Consider the following 20591-nt stretch of genomic DNA (forward strand, 5'->3'; position numbering starts at 1 on the left):
GCCCACTGGGTATACTGAGCTGAAAGGCCTGTTGGTCTGGGCTCTTAAGTTCTTGGCTCCTCCTGCGACCTCTGTCATGTAGTGAGCTGAAAATTAACAAGTGTGGAATCCAGAGCATAAGGAAGAGCTTTCCAGTCCCTTTTGCACACCTGAATACTTTCTTTTCCCTGCTTCAGATGTGAATGAGTGCGCAGAGGAAGGCTATTGCAGCCAGGGATGCACCAACAACGAGGGCGGCTTCCAGTGCTGGTGTGAGCAAGGCTACGAACTTCGCCCCGACAAGCGCAGCTGTAAAGCCCTGGGTAAGAAGGGATTCTCCGCTCTGGTTGGACGGTCACTACCTAAAAAACACAACCGTGCCTGATGCAATGTTGTCGGCTTAGTTTGGAGCTTCAGCTTTTATTTGGAGTTCAATCCTGAGTTGCTGACTGCACCATTAGAATAAGACCCATGCTCTTTCTTTATCTCCCCCCTGCCTGCATGCTCCTGTTGAAAACAGAAATTGGGTGTGTTTGGTGGCAGTGGTGGAGCTTTATGGCTGTGCTTTGAGCATTTTAGCAGGCAGTTGCACTTCTGGGTAAGAAGCAGCAGAGTGGGTGTCGGGAAGCCTGGAATGAAGAGCACGACTGGATTTTTAGTGAATGTTTGCTTGTCAAAGGCTTTGAGGTGGCTGAGCCAAGAGATTTGCAGTGCTCATGTGAGGCTTTTTTGCTAGGATTTAGATATGCTGAGTCATCTGATTCCTGAGAAACCACATGGCAGCTGTGCCAGTCCCATCAGCAAGGGCTGCAGATTCTGACTTGAGCAAAACAGAGGAGTTACGGGAAGGGAGGGTTGACATGGGTGCTGTGGCCCATATGCAACCCCACCCCAATAGGAAAAATTTTCACAGATTCCCTTCCCCACATTTCAGACTGAGTTTATAAGGAAGGAGTTGAAATGGAAGGCGTCTGCTGATTCTGTATCGGCAGAGCATTCCAGAGGGCTGGGCCAATGACACTAAAGGCTCCGTTTCTTGTTATTGTCCAGTGAGCCCTGCCAACATGGGGAGCAACCACCGACTCTCCTGCCGACATTCTCAGCGATCAAGCTGGGATAGAAGGGTTCAAGAGATCCCTGAGGTACCCTGGACCTAACTTGTTCCAGGGCTTCGAAAATTAATACAAGGACCTCGATGGGTAAACAGCACAGATGTTTTAGCAATGGCGTTGGCAGGGATCCCAATCGCCAGTCTGGCCACTACATTTGGCTGGAGCTTCTAACCAGACCCAAGGGCAGCCCCATGTAGATTGCATTGCAGTAGTCCAGTCTTGAGGCCACTGACACATGTACTACAGTGGTCAGGCAACATCCTGATATTGGTACAGATGTTCTTGTTAACATATTTCTCTGTGTGTATTTCCCTTTATGCATTGTCTTTATGACAGTGATGGCTTCCAGTCTTACCAGCCCCCCTCCCTTTGTCTGTCCATGTCCTTCAGGGCCGGAGCCTGTGTTGCTTTTTGCCAATCGGATTGATATCCGGCAGGTCTTACCCCACCGGTCAGAGTATACCTTGCTGCTGAACAACCTGGAGAATGCTATCGCCCTTGATTTCCATCATAGCAAGGAGTTAGTCTTCTGGTCTGACGTCACACTGGACCGCATCATGAGGGCTAATCTCAATGGCAGCAGCGTGGAGGAAGTGGTGTCCACAGGGCTGGAGAGCCCAGGTGAGCGTCTTTGAGAATTTCAGAGTCACAGGGAATAGAAATATATTGACGGCATATATTGAAGTGGGGAATGATGAATCTCTAGGTCAACAAACTAGTGGTTTTGCTAGTGCTTTGATTTGGCAAGGCATGGCGAAGGAAGAACTCTGCTCCCCTTTTCCTTTAGGAGGAAAAAAATTATGGTAGTTGCTTCATGGGATTCTCTTCGTTGCACAGAATACTAATCAGCTTGACTTCCCTTCTGTTTTGTGTCCCAGGTGGATTGGCCATTGACTGGATCCACGACAAGCTGTACTGGACAGACTCTGGAACATCTCGCATTGAAGTGGCAAACTTGGACGGCACCCACCGGAAGGTGCTTCTCTGGGAGAACCTGGAGAAGCCTCGCGCAATTGCCCTTCACCCCATGGAGGGGTGAGTGAGGAGGGGTTGGTTTTCGGGATGGTGGTTCCCATGTTAATTTATTTGTCCAAACATACTGAACTGAAACTGGCCAAGCTGACCTGCAGACAAAACTAGCTGGAGGTTCCAACTAGGGTGTGTGCGGTTCTTCTTTTTTTTGCTAATTTCCCTTTCACACCTGCACCCAACCCTCCAGCGTGGCTTTTCGGAGGCCTGCAGGGGAAAATGAAACTTGCAAAAATAAACAAATCCTCTCCCTTTCTCCAGTAGCAGGAGCATCTATTGAATAGAGTTCTGCTCATGAGAACTATTGTACTAGCAGTGAAGCTGTTGCCATTCTCCTAGGCCTCAAGAGTGCTCCTGAACATGAATGCATAATCTATTGTACCAATCATTTTGCCATGGATATGCCTGGTTGCTTTTCACCTAATCCAGGAAGATCCCATATTTCCAGCCTTTACAACTTTTCTCTTCTCCAATAGCACCATCTACTGGACAGACTGGGGAAATACTCCTCGCATTGAGTATTCCAGCATGGATGGCTCCAATCGACGCATCATTGCTGACACTCATCTTTTCTGGCCAAATGGGCTAACTATTGACTATGCAGGGCATCGAATGTATTGGGTGGATGCCAAGCATCACGTTATTGAGAGGGCTGACTTGGATGGACAGAACAGGAAGGCTGTTATTAGCCAAGGTGAGATAATGGAATGCCCCTCCCTCACCAAATTTGATGGCTTTTAGGCGCCTTTTAAAGTCATATCTTTTCAGTCTGGCGTTTGGATAAATTGTTTCGAAATAGAGTAGAAGCTTGCCCTTGCTGATTCTGATTTGCTGTTACGGATTTTGATGAATTTTTGCAATGGTTTTTATTGTTGAGTTTATTATTGTACTAGGATTTCTTCTTGTGACTCACTCTGGGATTGAGTTCAATGGAGAGCAGGCAAAAAGTGGCTCTGATGAAATAATGAATAAGGACAGTGGGACTGTTGGCCACTGGACTTCCAGTGCTAAGAAACTACAGACACAGTGCACACCCTGCCTGCATCTTGCACACATTTAATTGTATGAGGCAGAGTTAGCAACGAGAGAGGCCGCTACCCATCTCCTACACTAGTCAAAGTGAAGTTTCCAGTCACATAGAATAGGAATGCACTGTATGCAGTTTGTTCACAGCTCTGATCTAAGCTATCTAAAATCAGCAGTCATGTTTCTCCTTGGAGTGGGCTTCATCTATGTCTTCTCAGCTTGTGGTACTATATACTAGACTTGGCCATGCTTACTCCTTTAATTGGAGACAGTTCTGAGTTAGGGGTAGAAGCACTCATTGGAAAGAGTGGCTTTGTTTTCTTTGGAGGCTTTATTGCACTCTTACTGCAGGCCTTCCACATCCGTTTGCCATCACGGTGTTTGAAGACAGCCTGTACTGGACAGATTGGCACACCAAGAGCATAAACAGCGCCAACAAGTTTACTGGCAAGAACCAGGAGATCATCCGCAACAAGCTCCACTTCCCCATGGACATCCACACATTGCATCCTCAGCGCCAACCAGCAGGTAACTTCAGAAGGAAAAGGGCTATGGTGACTAGCACCTGCTATCCGGAGACTATCTTGGACCAAATTCAGCTAGTCAGTCCTCCTAGGAGATGCCAGCACAAGGTCTTCTCCTAGTGTAACAGGGGTTTTTTTGTTTTTGTTTTGTTTTTGTTTTTTTGTTTTGTTTTGTTTTTTTTTTTGCTCCTCTGCGGGGGTGGGGTGGGGTCAGGGGAACTCCTAGATCAGTGTTTGGGGGCGGGGAGACAAGGCGAGATGGTTCCATCTGGCAAGCGGAAATGCTTGTGTTGACTGAATGTTCCTTGTAGTGGTATGTTGAACTCCTCCCATTGTATTTGCACTGACATGGTTAAAACATGGAGCTTGAAAAAAATAGCTATCCCCTGTTGTTAAAAAACATTTGTAGAGTATGTGTCCTGTTAGAATTCTGAGTGGGTTAAGTTTCATTAAATTAACCCCTATCAAAATAAACGTGGGGTGCTTTCGGACCTCTCAAACCCTCCCTTTTTTATTTTCCAGCTTATTTTCACCTAGAAAAAAAGGGTAGGCTTTAAAGGTCCAAACCTTGACTCTTTATTCTGAATGTTTGGGCAGAGCAACTTCAGGGATCATGGTCACATGAGCTATCTTTGAAGACCCAAAGCAGCTTTTCCAAAGCATGCCCTTTTGAAGCCCTGAATCTTTCCCAAACACTAACTAAAGCCTTTGCTTTCTCTACTAGTTTCCTTATATGTGGTTGTTTTTGGCTATTTGAGCAGGGAGAAACCGTTGCGGAGCCAACAATGGGGGCTGCACTCACCTGTGCCTGCCAAACAACACGTCGTATACCTGTGCTTGCCCCACAGGCTTTCGGAAGACCAGCAGCCACACCTGTGCTCAGAGTAAGTGTGATAAAGAAGAGCTTTTACACCTTGATAGGTGTCTGTGCACACACACGGACATGCATGTGAAAGAGAGAGAGAAAGAAAAAGAGAGAGAGGAGGGTTGCAGGCAAAACAAACAGAAAAAGGCATATTCTTTACTATGGACAATCAGGGAAAGGATTGAAGGTAGAATGGCAGTATTGTTAAGTGTTTATGTAAACAAAATGGCTAGTATGTAAAGTGCTTAAGTACATTGATGGCAGAGCTTGCCTTTTAAATGTTGTGTTGGATTCCGGTTGAATCTATAAAAAATACTATAGAGCTGGAAAAGATGCAGGATAGAACTTGCAAAATGATTGGTGTAATTGAGCCCTATATGAAAAGGTAAATGTGTTTGAAGGTTTTTTGCTTGGAACAATAAAAGACAGCTTTGTGATTTTTTTTTGTTAAATTGAAAAGTGGGTAACATCACAATAAAGAGGTGGAGATGGAACATGACATGAGTTTGTAAAGTGGTGTGGAGAATGTGGATAGAGGGAATGCTTTTTCTCTTACGTCATACTAGATTTCAGGGTCACGTAATGGAATCAGTCATGATTCGAGAAAGACAAAAGACACAATGCACAATTCACTTATGAAATATACTATCACATGCCACTTGAATAGTTGTTTCTTAAACAGGGTTCAGAAAAATTTTACACTGAATTTATACTGTTCTGTTTCCATGTGGAAAGGATTCACCTGTTTTATACTTTAAAAAGTTTTATCTGTTTTATAATTGTATATTCTGTTGTTGCCTGCCCTGGAACCTTAAGGCAAAGGACAGATAGGAAATATTATAAATAAATTAGTAAATAATTTATGGGGCATATGTTTATGAACAGCTCCTAGCCATGACACTTAACATGGACCCTCCTGAGTCAGAAGCAGTATACCTCTGAATGCCAGTTGCTAAGGCAAATTTGCTTTCGTGCCCTGAAGCATCAACTTGGTCACTGTGAGACACAGGATACTAGGCTTGACGGACCCCTGGGCTTATCCATCAGGGCCCTCACGTCCTTATCTCTTATATATATAGGAGACTGATGAAAGGATGATTCTCCCCCTCCTTTTAGAAGGCCTGTCAGCCCGCTTTCATTTTGTGTCAGACTTGCTGCCCTTGGGGAGATGCTTTCCCAGCAGCACGTCCTCCTCTGTCCCCATCCCAAGAATCCTCTGCCAACGGCAGATGCGCACAGCATCCTACCCACTTTCTAGCCATGCATTGTCTGTCCTCCACTATATAGGATACACGTGTCATAGAAGTCCATGCAAAAGGGGCGTGGATGCAGCAGAGCTTAAGACGTAACGAGATAATTTTCTGTTGTCTGTTGCCATGTTGTTGAACTTAGAGAAATTAAAAGAAGACCTTTCGACCTTTGATCAGGTCTTGACAAGTTCCTGCTTTTTGCCCGAAGGATGGACATCCGTCGTATCAGCTTCGACACAGAAGACTTGTCTGATGCCGTCATCCCCTTGGCCGATGTGCGCAACGCAGTGGCCCTGGACTGGGATGCAAAGGATGATTACGTCTACTGGACGGACGTCGGCACTGATTCCATTAGTCGGGCAAAATGGGATGGAACGGGACAGGAGGTAATGTGCTTCTGGGGTGGCGAGGCACCGCACAGCGTTGTTTTGGAAATTTAAGCCTTTTCGACGATGAATATTTCATTTGATTGACTTCTTTGTATTGCTGGCTTGGCTGTACACCGGCATGCGCATGCCACCTTGCAAGCGCCTGTGGGCGGCTAATGCAATCAAACATTGAAATGAGGGCATCTGCGCCGTCCAATAAATGAGTGAAATGAAGATAGCTAGAATATGATCTAGACTGTCAGGAGATAATTAGAGTGTACCTTTCTCAAACAGCTGGGACAAATTAAATTTTAAGTCCCGCTAGCGCACATCAATTCTCTAATCATCTTTCGCGTGCGCCCACAATTTATCATCGAAGCAGCCAGATGATGGCATGCTACGTCTTAGTTTGTTCTGCATCCATCTCTTGGACGTTGATATTCAGTTATCTATGAACATCCATTTGTAGCTGAATGTGGCTAGTACAAGTTTCTGCTGCTGAGCAGGATCCAGCAGCAAGTTTGTTAAGGGTACCCCTCTCTCCCCCTAAGATTCCTTCTTGCTTTTGTTTCTTGCTAGGTTGTGGCAGATAGCAGCCTGGAAAGCCCTGCTGGTCTGGCTGTAGACTGGGTCACCAACAAGTTGTACTGGACAGATGCAGGTACTGACTGTCTAAAACCACCTTAGTCTCTGGAAGATTGCCTCCTAAATCCTAACTGGGCCATACCAAATAATGCATATTTGGAAGTATGAACAATATCACCTCCCCCACAGACAAACTGGTTGGCATATTACATCTTTCTATGGACATGCAGTGCTATTCTACATGGATTGTTTTCAGACATCACAATAAATCTGTGGTTTATCAGCCATGACCCCCGCCCCCCTGGGTTTGGTAGCTCCCCGCTCCTGTCTCCTCCTCCAGCATGGTTGTGAGGATAATAATGAAAGCTTCCTCTCCCAAATTCTATTACTCTCATGTGTCACATCTGAACTGTAAACAGTGGTTAATCTTAACTATGGTTTGTTGTAACGAATTGGATTAATAAACTGTGGTTTGAAGTTGGCTGTTTTGAAACAAGGTTCATCAGTTTTGTAAGGTTTGAAAAGCACAGCGAGTTGTCATTAATCAAAAATGGGCCAAACGCCTTGTGACTATGTTGGGAGGCAGGGATAGCTCAGGGGTAGGCGAGACTCATTTTCTTCACATTAAAAATTAAACCATGGTGTCGAAATGCAGCTTTGCTGCTTTCCTAGAAATTCAGGGAGTATGAGCTCCTGTTTAATAATCCGAAAAAGTAAAGTTCTGAAATAGGAAATTTCCACAGGACGTTCTCAATAGCCGCACAAATGTTCTTGCATGACATTTCAAACATCTTGCCGTGCACCTTATTCCTATATGGATTTGTTTGTATAAACCACAGAATTAAAGCTTTTCCTCAAGCCGTTTCAGACTGTGGCTTGAGGGCTGCATGTTTGGATGCTTCCCCATAGGGGAGGCATGATTTATTTTCTCTGCATGTGGAAAATAAAGTATGCTCAGATACAGAGATGACCCAGCTTCCATTTGTCCCTGACATGCTATTTTTCTATGCACAGAGGTCTCCCCCCCCCCCATGGTGTAGTGTTCAAAACATGAGGCCCGTCACCTGCGGCCTGAAGTGGTACAGTCCAGGAAATGATTTACATTTGGCTATGCTAATAGCACCTGGTCCTCTGTTTCACTGATTTTAGTGGAAGTTGCTTCCGAAGTAAACTTGCTTCAAAATGCAGCCTAGTTGACTGAGAGTTTGTACAGATGTGGAGTGGGATTCTAAAGCAAACTTCTCAGGTTCGCTGAGCAATTTAGCTTGCTGATAATTTCTGTTTAGGTGATGGGAGTGAATTGGAGACTGTGCTTTTGTATAGATGTTTCTCTTTAATGGTCTCCCCTGTGACTCTGGAGGCTTATGGTCTTTCCATCCTCTTCCTCTAATCTATGCAGGAACAGACCGGATAGAGGTGTCTAACACAGATGGAACTATGCGGACTGTACTGATCTGGGAGAATCTAGACAGACCCCGGGATATTGTGGTGGACCCTGTTGGAGGGTGAGAAGCTGCTTTCGCAGGAGTCTGCATAGCAGGGTCTCCTTTGTGCTATTGTGTTTAAATTTTCCATGCCATTGCCCTGCGAGGTCCCTGCTGCAATTCCTGAAAGGTTGGGGGGGGGGCTGGATGCTGATATGGATGGCTCTGCTAAAACAGCAGGACTGGGAGCGATCAGACTGCCCTAGTCTGGCCACCCTAATGCAAGGCTCCTCCTCCTTAACTCCTCATGTGCAAGCCAAGAACAGAAGGGGCCAAAGCATACCTGATCAGAGTTGCCTGTAGGACAAGGTTCAGTAAAAATGTAAAAGAAATGAACAAAAGCCAAATAAACCACATTGGTCTTTAACTAGTCTGCCCTTATCTGACCTGGAGTTTGAAATGTTCTTTCTGGTGGCAAATAGGGACATATCTTAGTTCGCCAAGGTCCCACAGAAAGAAAAAGAAACTCATTCCTAGCTTTTTAACATTGATAGCTCAGCCAGTAGAGCGTGATACTCTTAATGTCAGGGTCATAGGGCTGAGCCCCATGTTGGGCAAAAGATTGCTGCATTGCAGGGGTTAGACTAGATCCCAACTCTATGACCTTCACGGTTTAGGAAGAGCTGTAGCTCATTGGCAGAACATCTGCCTTGCATTCCAAAGGTCCCGAGTACAATCCCTGGAATCTCCAGTTTGCGTCGGAAAAGTCCCCTGCCTGAAACCTTGTAGAGCCATTGTCTGTCAGTATAGACAATAGTGAGGCTAGGTGGATCAGTAGCCTGTCTCTGCACAAGGCAGCTTCCTATATTCCTGAAGCTCTGTCTCTGGCTATGGCCATTTCATATCACTTACTGTCACTACCTGGAAGGAGACATTGTGAGAAAGCAGTGCAAACTAGGTTTGCCTACAAAAACAGACTGAAGAAAAACTGTGTTGTCTTACTTTGCTGAAGTTCATGGAATGGTCTGATGGCACATGGAAGTTCTGAACTGCTGCTGCTTCTTCTTCTTCCATAGATTAGGAGTGAAAGTCCTGAAATTCTGTTGCCTCATTTTTGCAGAAAAGAGAAGGCCCACATGATAATGGGATCTCTTGGCAGCCTTTATTATTATTATTTTATTCTTCCTTTGCATGGAGCCTTAGAGTAGGGCGTATAGATTCTGGTTTAGGAGAGTAGTCACTATGAAAGTTGAAGGCACTTGCCAGTTCGTTTGTGGAGTTCATTGGCAGGGGGAAATAATTCTGCCGCTAAAGGAACAGAAGTCACATGCAGTTTTGTGTGTGTGTGTGTGTGTGTGTGCAGATTCATGTACTGGACTGACTGGGGGGCTAACCCGAAGATTGAGCGTGCGGGCATGGATGCCTCTGACCGCTTGGTGATCATCTCTTCCAACCTGACCTGGCCCAATGGACTAGCCATTGATTATGAATCTCATCGTCTGTATTGGGCAGATGCTGGCATGAAGACAATTGAGTACGCTGGCCTGGATGGCAGCAACAGGAAGGTAAGAAACCAAGGTGAATTGAAGGCTTCTGGGAAAGGAGTTGTAAATAGGAATTGCTTGGGGATTAATAATAATACTAATAATTTTTTATTTATACTCCACCCATCTGGCTGGGTTTTCCCCAGCCACTATGGGCGGCTTCCAACCCAATATTAAAAACAATACCGCATCAAACATCAAAAACATCCCTAAACAGGGCCACCTTCAGTTGTCTTTTAAAAATAAAATAGTTGCTTATTGCCTTGATATCGGCTGGGAGGGCATTCCACAGGACAGGTGCCACTACCGAGAAGGCCCTCTGCCTGGTTCCCTGTAACCTCACTTCTCGCAGCGAGGGAACCACCAGAAGGCCCTCGGCACTGGACCTCAGTGTCCGGGCTGGACGATGGGGGTGGAAACGCTCCTTCAGGTATACAGGACCGAGGCCGTTTAGGGCTTTAAAGGTCAGCACCAACACTTTGAATTGTGCTCAGAAACGTACTGGGATGTGTGTTTGCCACTTGGTCCAATGCAACTTGCTTCTGGTCTCCAAAAGGTCTCGGCTGCTTAGATAATTAGCCTGAGGGTAGGGACCGTCTTGTTATTGACCCAAAAAATTAAAAAATGCTTTGAATTAATGTCTGTCTGAACCTGCAAATCAATCTACTCCTGAGTGAAGAATGCATACTGCAAAAAGTACAAGGAGAGAGATGGATGCATTGCTGGGGCTACCTGCAGCCTCTAGACCGGGGTGGGGAACCTGGGGCCCAGGGGCCAAATATGCCCTCCAGGTCTCTCTGCCTGATCCTCAGACCTCTTCACATGCCATAACCCTCCCTGGTCCTATTTTACACCCCCTGTGCTTTTACCTGGCTGGAATGTGTCCTTCAACTCTGATAATGTCTTTTGCTTGCCTGGATGGAGGATAGAGAGGGTAAAATGCAGGCTACTGTACAAAGGCAAAAATTTGTTGCACAGCCCCTTTTTGCCTCTGGCAAATAAAACCAATTGCACGTGGCCCCTGGGAGGTTGCCCAGAAGGATATGTGGCTCTTTGGACTGAAAAACAGCCCCTTGGGTCCCTGTTGCTGTGCCGGCTGTGTGTTGCTACTAAAACTTCTTGTGGGTCTTTGTTTTGGGGACTGACAGGTGCTGATTGGAAGCAACCTGCCTCACCCCTTTGGGCTTACTCTTTATGGAGCTCGGCTCTACTGGACCGATTGGCAGGCAAAGAGCATCCAGAGTGCTGACAAAAGGACGGGGCAGAATCGTGAAACTCTGCAGGACAATCTGGAGAACCTCATGGACATCCACGTCTTCCATCGGCACAGGCCTTCAGGTACATGGGAGGGGATGCACCATCCCTTGCTGCTTGGCATGACCCTATAGCTAGAGAGCCTCTATGGGATGACTGCCTATTCCTGCATTGCAGAGGTTTGGACTATAGACAATCCTCAAGGTTCCTTCCAACTCTACAATTCTGTGATTCTAAGCACCCTGCACCCCAACAGAAATTTATCTCAAAAGTACATGCGAATGAATCCTTTGTGACTCATTTTCATGGAAAGAGCTCCTCTGTGCCGTTTACGTTCCCGTGCATGCTTGTAGAATTTTGAAGCATGCTGTTGCTGCTATCATCGTCATTTTTTATTTGTATACCGTCTTTCTATCTTATAGTACTCAAGGCGGTTTACAAGCTGAAGAAACAAAAAATGTACATCTCATAACAATCTAATGCAATACAAAAATGTGATAATAAAACATAACTTTAAAATAGGCAACCTACATCAAAAAAGTAACATTCAGCAATCATTAGAATAATATAAAATAATAATATCAAAATATAAAAGTTAAACAGAAATCCACTCAACAGTTATAATAAATAATATCTAAACTATAATCAATAAAATAACGGCAAGCCACAGTACAGTGGTACCTCTGGATGCGAATGGGATCCGTTCTGGAGCCCCGTTCGCATCCAGAAGTGAACACAACCCGCGTCTGAGCGGGTCGCAACTCGCCGCTTCTGTGCATTCGTGTGATGTCATTTTGACTGCGCATGCGCGAGTGGAGAAACCTGGAAGTAACACGCTCCATTACTTCCGGGTCGCCGCAGCGCGCAACCCAAAAATACTTATCCCAAAGCTACTTCAACCCAAGGTATGACTGTACATAAAACAATACAATACACATTAAGAAGCAGAGACTAGAGGGTAGAGCAAGGCTGGTGGAAGGAGGCCTTGCCTGATGCAGTCTCTTCCTGACATATTCTGCATTGGGATTCTCTTCTTTCTTTCTTTTACAATGTTTTTATTGGTTTTTACAGTTTACATTTTTATTCAGATGGGTGTGGTATAAATAATAAAATTATTATAAATTATTATATTACTATCATAATCATACATATAAAGGATTCCCTGAATCCTTGGACTTTCCTCCACCCCTCCATGGGCTCCATCAACATTCCTTTTTTCAGCTGCATCTTATAAGATTCTCCATTTTCTTAATAATAAAAAAGACCTTGTTTTCCCATAGTTCTTGTCACATGACAAGTATTGTTACAATCCAGCCAAAGTTTTTAGTTGCTTTCAGTGTTCTGCAAGATAAATTATAATTTCCCCCCATTCCTTAGTAAAATTTCTATCTTCTTGATTTCTGATCTACCCGGTCATTTCTGCCATTTCGGCGTAATCCATCACCTTTATCAGCCGTTCCTCTCTGGTCAGGACTTTGTCTTCCTTCCATCTCTGGGCCAAAAGTATCTGTGCTGCCATCGTCGCGTACATGAATAGTCTTTTCTGCTCCTTTGGTATTTCTGCATCTAAAATTCATTTTTTTAAAAAGCTTCAGTTTTTTCCACAAAAGTTATTTTAAACATTCCCCCCCCCAACTCATTATACATCATTTCCCAGAATGCTTTGGGCTTCTCTGTCTGGCCTTGTCGTGATGCATTGTTTTCTTCTCCTTTTTTTTCAGTACATACAGCATGCACAGTTAATAATGGTGGATGCAGTCATCTTTGCCTCCTGGCTCCTCTTCCTAAAGGTTACAGCTGTACTTGTCCCACCGGTATCAACCTACAGCCAGATGGCAAGACTTGCTTACCAGGTAGGTCTCCTCACATTCTGCAGCGTCTGGGTCTCTAATCCCCAGAGCCTGCTCTTGATAGGCCTCTAGGTACAAAGCCCTACAACAGGGATAACCAGTGTTGCTGCACCCCAGCTCAAATCATCCCTGGCCAGTAGCTGTGCTGCCTGGGGCTGGCAGGAGTTGGAGTCCAACAACGTCTGGAGGGTGCCACATAGGCTTGGGAAACACAAAAAATGCTCTTGGTATGAATACACCCACCAAATAAATCTTGGCCCAGGGAAACCCAGATTCTGCAATCGGAATATATTGTGCACATTTAAATATATGGCATAATTAGCATGATTCTGCCTGAACATTTAGGATTTATGGTAAAGTAAAGAATGTCAAAAAGGGACGCGGGTGGCGCTGTGGGTTAAACCACAGAACCTAGGACTTGCTGATCAGAAGGTCGGTGGTTCGAATCCCCGCGACGGGGTGAGCGCCCGTTGCTCACTCCCTGCTCCTGCCAACCTAGCAGTTCAAAAGCACGTCAAAGTGTAAGTAGATAAATAGGTACCGCTCTGGCGGGAAGGTAAACAGCGTTTCTGTGCGCTGCTCTGGTTCGCCAGAAGCAGCTTAGTCCTGCTGGCTACGTGACCCGGAAGCTGTACACCGGCTCCCTCGGCGAATAAAGTGAGATGAGCGCCGCAACCCCAGAGTCGGTCACGACTGGACCTAATGGTCAGGGGTCCCTTTACCTTTACCTTTAAAGAATGTCAGAAGGCAATGAAACAAAGCAGATTTGGCTATTAAGATAGCCAACAGGGCAAAAGAAACCAAAGGAATGGTAGACACGGCTTGAGATCCAGAAAAGGAAATAAGATGCTGTCCCCTGAAAACCAGAAGTCATATATTTTCCGAGGATGAGAAGTAACGTATGCTCAAAGTAGCAAATTATATTCTTGTGCCACAAGAAGCATGGAAGATGCACAACCTTTATTTCAGAGCCCTAGAGCTGTAACTCTTGCTTCTACTCTTTCATTCCACATCCTCTTTGTCATACCATATATGTGGTCTGTAACAGATCATCCAGTGACATCCTTAGCAGAAGTGGTTTTTTTAATGTTTGGCAATTACTAATTCTTGAATTGCCTTTCACATGAGTCTCAAGACATTTTACAAGCATACAATAAAACTACCAAACTTATTTTTTTTAAAAGCACCAAAAACAAATAAGATTCAAAAGCAATATTTGAAAATATCCTTGTTGCTTCTCGGTTAGCTCAGAGATGGCATATTTGAAACTGCTGAGTAGAACAGTGTTAAATGTGGAATATATTCTTGTCTTCAACTCCGCAGGCATGACTAGCTTCCTGATCTTTGCTAGAAGGTCGGATATTCGGCTGGTTTCGCTTGACATCCCGTATTTTGCCGACGTAGTTGTGTCAGTCAATGTCACCATGAAAAATGCTATTGCCATCGGAGTGGATCCTCAAGAAGGTTTGAAATGTGTCATTTAACCATTTTAAGCACTGATCCAGTGGGGGCTGGTTGGACTCAAAGTCTAACAACATGTGGAAGCCTTGGGTTCTCTATCCCAGATCTACGAATTGTTAAGATGTAGACTGAGAATTGGTCTTTAGTAAAAAGAGAGAGAGAGAAGGAGAAGGAAGTCAAAATATTAAAAAAAAAATCCCTTGTGCTTTTGGTAATAAACATACTAATAAATAACTTTTCATGTAATGCCAATACAGCTTCTGCCCTTTTGAAGAACATATCACAATGTGTTCATTTTTTAAGAGTATATATTTCATAATGCCTGTGAGTGGTGTGTTCCATCAGTAAATACCTGAAGTAACAGGTAGCACTGTTGTTGTTGTTTTTTAACTGGGCTTAACAAAAGCACACCAAAATGGCTTTCCCCATTACTTTCCTCATCTGCTAATGCTACTTCCTTAATGCCTATTTTTAGGATTTTCTGTGTAGATGTTGCTGATGTTCTCCTATTTCTTCCACAGGAAAGGTCTATTGGTCAGACAGCACACTGAGGAAGATCAGCAGGGCTGCCTTAGATGGATCTCAGTATGAAGATATCGTTACTACAGGTAATAGATGCATTACTGGAATAGCCACCTTCAGGCTGCTTTCAGAGATGGATTTTCCCGAGTGATGTGAGCACAGTCTTAATAGCATAGTCAGTTCTTTACTCATGGAGTACCTAGGAATATTTATGTTAAGAAATGCCTGGCGAATCTTGCGGATGTTTTTAAGGAGGGAAGATCCTAAACGTGATGGTTAGTAAGTAGCAAGAAACAATGACATTGCTACTGCTTTTTTACTAGGGTTGCAAACCACAGATGGACTAGCAGTGGATGCTATCGGTCGCAAAGTGTATTGGACTGACACAGGGACCAAAAGGATTGAAGTGGGCAACCTAGATGGGTCAATGAGGAGAGTTTTGGTATGGGAAAACCTGGACAGCCCAAGAGCCATTGCCCTGTATCACGAGATGGGGTGAGTGCTGGCTGTAGTAAGTCTTGGTCAAGGGAAAGGGAAAGGCAGAGGATGGAAAGACATGGGAATAATTCCCATGCTGGCTTCTCAGTTGATCGGTTACTAGCTTTTACTCTTCCTTCAGTTTTATGTATTGGACGGACTGGGGAGAGAACGCCAAGCTGGAACAAGCTGGCATGGACGGCTCCAGGCGCACGGTGCTTATCAACAACAACCTGGGATGGCCGAATGGACTGGCTGTGGATCGAGCAGGATCACAACTGCTCTGGGCTGATGCACATACTGAGGTTGGAACTGCTACAAGGCGTGCAGAATGTTTTCTTGGGGTGGAGTTCATAACTTTATGTCTGAAGGAAGGGGTGGCATGAGAGGGATTAAAGAGTCCTTGTGGACTAAGGGAATTCATAAGTGCAGGTTCATCGCTCAGCGGTAGCAGTGGCACATGCATTAAGCCATAATTAATGTCTGACATTCAGCTGTGGTGGAGCACAAATGAGCTGCTAAGCCATTTGCAGTATCATCCTGCTCAGAAATTCCCTGATCTGGTCCTTCCTTGGTCCTCCTACCTGTGCTATGCCGGGAGCAACAAACCATGACCCCTTGGCTTGTGTCTGTCTGAACCCGGGGTCATGGCTTGTTTGCCCCAAAGTGAAGAATAAAGCTAGGCTACCAGTGGTGTCCAGTCAAGTCAAGTAACCTTTATTAGCATCACATAAGAACATTCAGAATACATTCAGAATAGATAGGCCAGTGCGATCTCGTCGCCACCCCAACGGCACAGCCACCCACCAAAGGGCAAAAGAGGCGAGCAATACGCCTCATCTCTGGGTTTCCAGCAAGGGCAGGATCCTGTAGCATGCTTCGGCAACAAAAAATCAAATAGAGGAACTTAACTACTGTCTTGGTGAGCTCCTGGTCTCTCCCCTGTAATAAGTGCATAACCTCCACCTCTGGTTTCCACGTTGGAATACATAGATGGTCTAGAAATTTTTGGCGGAGATCATCATACATTTTACATTTAAGGGCCATGTGAGCTAGAGTTTCTACCACTTGTGGTTTGCTTTTAGACCCTGAGTCTGGGTTCAGACAGCACAATGCACCAAGACTCGTGGCTTGCTTCTCCTGGTGCAGCCGGGAGCAGGAGCGAAAGAATGACTTCTGAGTATTGTGAGCAGTTTAACTATGTTTTATTGTAACATGCAAATGAGGCCAGTTATTGCAACATCTCTTGGTGACTTCCATATCAGAAATCCCCATCAGGATTCAAGTGCCAAAGGCAAGGCTTTCATGTTGCCTGGCATTAAGCTCAAACACTGCGTTTTGATGGTTATTGCTCACGTCTTGTCACTTAATAAACTGCAGCTACAGTTGCCCAGTGAAGAGATAACCAAGTATGCTTGTGAGATTTTTCTAATATGGTAGCTTGGAATCAAAGCTATCTGGGGCCTTTGTTTTCATCTTTCTGGGGATTTTCTCTGTCTCTCAAAAAGGGAATAAATATTCCATCTCTGTCCTTCAGCGCATTGAGGCTGCAGACCTGAATGGTGCAAACCGCCGCACCTTGCTTTCTCCAGTACAGCACCCTTATGGCCTCACTCTGCTGGATTCCTACATCTACTGGACAGATTGGCAAACACGGAGCATCCACAGGGCTGACAAGAACACTGGTGCTAACGTCATCTTAGTCAGGGCAAACCTGCCTGGCTTAATGGACATCCAGGCTGTTGACAGGAAGCACCCTCTGGGTAAGTCCCGTCCCGTCCCGTCCCCCCCAGATTTCCATCAAGCCAAACATTGTTTGGAGAGTCCTCTTAGAAGCTGGCATCAAGGGAGTTCTTTACTTCTCCTCTGCACCCCCAAGCCACTCCCAGATACTGTTCACTGCAATGCTTTAATTCTTTGCATTTCTTCTTCAAAGACTTGCAATTTTTTCACGTCAGAATTCTTACTTGGCCTTGTTCCTTTTCTGCAGATCTTGCTCCATTCTCTAATCTAGCCTTGCCAGGCTATGTGAGTCAGTTGTTGTTGGACTACAGTGCCCATCAACCATGCTGGCTGGAGCTGATGGGAGTTTAGGTCCAGCAGCCTCTGGAGAGCACTGAGTTAGGAAGCCTTGCTTAATCCTCTTAATCCTAGCTACTCAAAAAAATTTTTTTTAACCAGACTACATTTAAACCACTCAAGCACTTTGAAGCCTTCCATTTTATTTGAATCAACTGTCCTGTCATCCTCACACTTACAATCTACTCAAGTGCCTGTTCTGTGCGTTTATTTAGTTGCCAGGAGTTCATCTTGCTATTTCCCCTGTAGGGCTAGGGTTTCCCCACAGTTTGAAACAGCATTATTGGTGCCATTGTGCTGGCAAATGATAGTGCAAAATCGAGACCCTCTTGGCACCTATCTTGTTGATCATTTTGGGGGTGCAGTCAGGAGGTGTTTTTTCTTCAGAGACACTGGCAGGCTTTGCTTTCTGAAGTTCCATCTTTCTGTGGTCCCTTTAACTTTGAATGAATGAATGAATTTATTAAAACGGTCACAGACCAGCGTCAACACACACAATACCACAGATCATAAAAATATCAGAAATACAAAGGACAATATGAGTATAACAAGAATTTAAATATAAAAATTAAAATTAATTATTAGCGTGCTCCCTGTAGTTAACATTTGGGGGTTTGGTCATTATGGGATACCACTTGCTTCCTGCGATTGATTGCAGACACACAGAATTTGGCTACATTTAATGTAGTCTTGGGATTCTTATCCTCTAGCAGTAGTTTTAAACTATGGAGTTCCGATTCTTTCCTGGACTTTTGCAAAACAGGTGTAATAAAACTCAAACGTAACTTTTTATACGACCCTTTAAAAAAATACCTGAGGTACACTGGGTAGTAGTAGCCTTAGTCAAGGCCTACAAATGTTTGTGCCTACTTTTGCTTGAGAATCTCCTGTTTACAAGGACTATATAGGAGAGTACTGAATTAATATGGACCACAGGAAAGTCCAGTCTGAGAGACTTCCTTTGTTTTCCCATAGGTGCTAACAAGTGTGGAGTGAGGAATGGTGGGTGCTCCCATCTCTGCCTGCCAAATCCTGAAGGCTTCTCCTGTGCCTGTCCTACTGGTATCCAGTTGAAGAGTGACGAGAGGACCTGCGATCCTTCTCCTGAAACCTACCTGCTCTTCTCTAGTCGAGGCTCTATCCGCCGCATCTCACTGGACACTAGCGATCACACTGACGTGCACGTTCCTGTCCCAGAGCTGAACAATGTTATCTCTCTGGACTATGACAGTGTAGATGGCAAAATTTACTACACAGATGTCTTCTTAGATGTCATCAGGTAGGAACCCATTAGCTTCCTTTTGGTGCATTAATTCATTAATTACATGAGACCTTTCGCTAGCTGGTCTTTGTGTTGCCTTACAATGTGGTATTTTAATAGGCAGAAATTCTTATTTTCTTTGGTATCTACTGTTTTCCAGGCGAGCAGACCTTAATGGCAGCAATATGGAAACAGTTATTGGTCAAGGACTGAAGACTACGGATGGTCTAGCTGTGGACTGGGTGGCTAGAAACCTCTACTGGACTGACACGGGCCGCAACACTATTGAAGTTGCAAGACTAGATGGCAGCTGCAGGAAAGTGCTAATTAATAACAATCTGGATGAACCCCGAGCAATTGCTGTCTTTCCCAGGAAGGGGTAAGTTGGGGGACAACTAGAGGCAGAATGGGATGGAGGGAGGAGAGTAGTGCTTGGGCCTATAGGAGCATCTGGTCTGTTCACCAAGTAGGCTCCTTTACCAGCAAAGCTTTATGAGCAAACACACTATCCAGCCAGTTGTTCAGCTGTAGCACTTCATCAAGTGGTTGCAGATTAGATTGTTGGAGCCCCTTCTGCCTGTGGTTCTGTTCTTGCCTAGAGGTGAGCGTTGCTGGACCAAGAAGAGTTAGGACTACAATCTGACTCTTAGAACCAGATGATCTGTTGGTCTTGTTGAAGGGTTGCAGCTGGCCAGATGGCTGGAGGAAGATGTTTTTCAAAAGGCAGTCACCAGCCCTCCCCACCAGCAAATCTACTCCCTAGTGAGGGGTCTAGTAAGAAGAGACATTGCAAATAATAGCAGCAACAAGTTTCAGATGAAACAGCTTCTCCCTTCATCTCCCAAAAAAGAAGTACTTGGTGCAGAAGCAGCCTGTGGTTTTTTTTGTGTGTGTGTGTGTGTGTGTGTGTGTGTGTGTGTGTCATCCTGTGTTTGGTTTTCCCCCAGATACCTCTTTTGGACAGATTGGGGACAAGTCGCTAAAATTGAGCGCGCAAACTTGGATGGTTCTGAGCGCAAGATATTGATCAACACTGACTTGGGCTGGCCCAATGGGTTGACCTTGGATTATGATACTAGGAGGTCAGTATAACATAGTCCCTTTCCACGTGCAAAAGTCATTTCTCTGCTTTTAAGGCAGCCTGGAGCTTCTGCATCACATCAGTAAAGAAGTGCAAGAAGGATGGGGAATCATTTTCTTTGGGATGGGAGGTTATGGTGGAGGTTGGTTTCACTTCTCATACTTTCTGTTCTTCTAGGATTTATTGGGTAGATGCTCATCTAGACCGCATAGAGAGTGCTGATCTCAACGGGAAGCTGCGTCAGGTCCTGGTCAGCCAAGTATCACATCCCTTTGCCTTGACACAGGTACAAAGGACCTTGGTGGGAACTTTGCAATGTCACTAGATAGATGAGCTCCCAAAGAAATAGTATATATTTTTTTAATTTCTGGGTGTTGGGAGAAGTTGGTGTTCTCATTCTTCCTCCTGCCATACACTGGAGAAATGGTTTTGTTTGAATAAACTTATGTTACCTTTCTACATGGTTTTTGTATCTTCCTAATCCTTTATCTCTTCATTTCTGAGCAGCAAGACAGGTGGCTCTATTGGACGGACTGGCAAACTAAATCTATCCAACGAGTGGACAAATATTCTGGTCGGAATAAGGAGACTGTGTTAGCCAATGTTGAAGGACTTATGGATATCATTGTAGTTTCTCCTCAAAGGCAGACAGGTATATGCAACAATCTGGGTATCCTCACTTTATATATAATGAGAGTCAACAGGGTGCATCTTCCAAAATATATTCTAAATGTTTCCTGCAAAAATTGCAACACAGATAATCACTTGTTCAGTCGCTGCCGCCGCCGCCCACTTGACCACATCTTCAGATGTGCCTTCATGACTCTAGGGTGGCATGGGAAGAAGTGGTTGTGAGAGTATAACACCTCCGACTAGTAAGGCTGGTACATGGATAATACG

The 20591-nt window shown here is 44.8% G+C and overlaps 1 protein-coding gene across 3 annotated transcripts in view; it reads left to right on the plus strand.

Moving 5' to 3' along the window:
• The window catches only part of LRP4 (LDL receptor related protein 4), a 100594-nt gene that overhangs the window by 67996 nt on the left and 12007 nt on the right, over window positions 1–20591 (plus strand). For 2 of the 3 annotated variants that reach the window (XM_082223250.1, XM_082223252.1), the window contains exons 11-32: window positions 177–302; window positions 1482–1712; window positions 1970–2126; window positions 2597–2814; window positions 3498–3674; window positions 4429–4554; window positions 5963–6171; window positions 6733–6814; window positions 8138–8243; window positions 9526–9727; window positions 10855–11044; window positions 12682–12813; window positions 14134–14274; window positions 14793–14879; window positions 15117–15288; window positions 15413–15575; window positions 16808–17033; window positions 18325–18628; window positions 18771–18989; window positions 19558–19692; window positions 19869–19977; window positions 20199–20343. In XM_082223250.1, the coding sequence (XP_082079376.1) occupies window positions 177–302; window positions 1482–1712; window positions 1970–2126; window positions 2597–2814; window positions 3498–3674; window positions 4429–4554; window positions 5963–6171; window positions 6733–6814; window positions 8138–8243; window positions 9526–9727; window positions 10855–11044; window positions 12682–12813; window positions 14134–14274; window positions 14793–14879; window positions 15117–15288; window positions 15413–15575; window positions 16808–17033; window positions 18325–18628; window positions 18771–18989; window positions 19558–19692; window positions 19869–19977; window positions 20199–20343 (3657 nt within the window). The remainder of the gene's footprint in view (window positions 1–176; window positions 303–1481; window positions 1713–1969; window positions 2127–2596; window positions 2815–3497; window positions 3675–4428; window positions 4555–5962; window positions 6172–6732; window positions 6815–8137; window positions 8244–9525; window positions 9728–10854; window positions 11045–12681; window positions 12814–14133; window positions 14275–14792; window positions 14880–15116; window positions 15289–15412; window positions 15576–16807; window positions 17034–18324; window positions 18629–18770; window positions 18990–19557; window positions 19693–19868; window positions 19978–20198; window positions 20344–20591) is intronic. The other variant, XM_082223251.1, reaches the window with a different exon arrangement.

The sequence above is a fragment of the Podarcis vaucheri genome (genome assembly GCF_965113315.1).
Source record: "Podarcis vaucheri genome assembly, chromosome: 1".
In the NCBI taxonomy this organism is placed as follows: Eukaryota; Metazoa; Chordata; class Lepidosauria; order Squamata; family Lacertidae; genus Podarcis; species Podarcis vaucheri.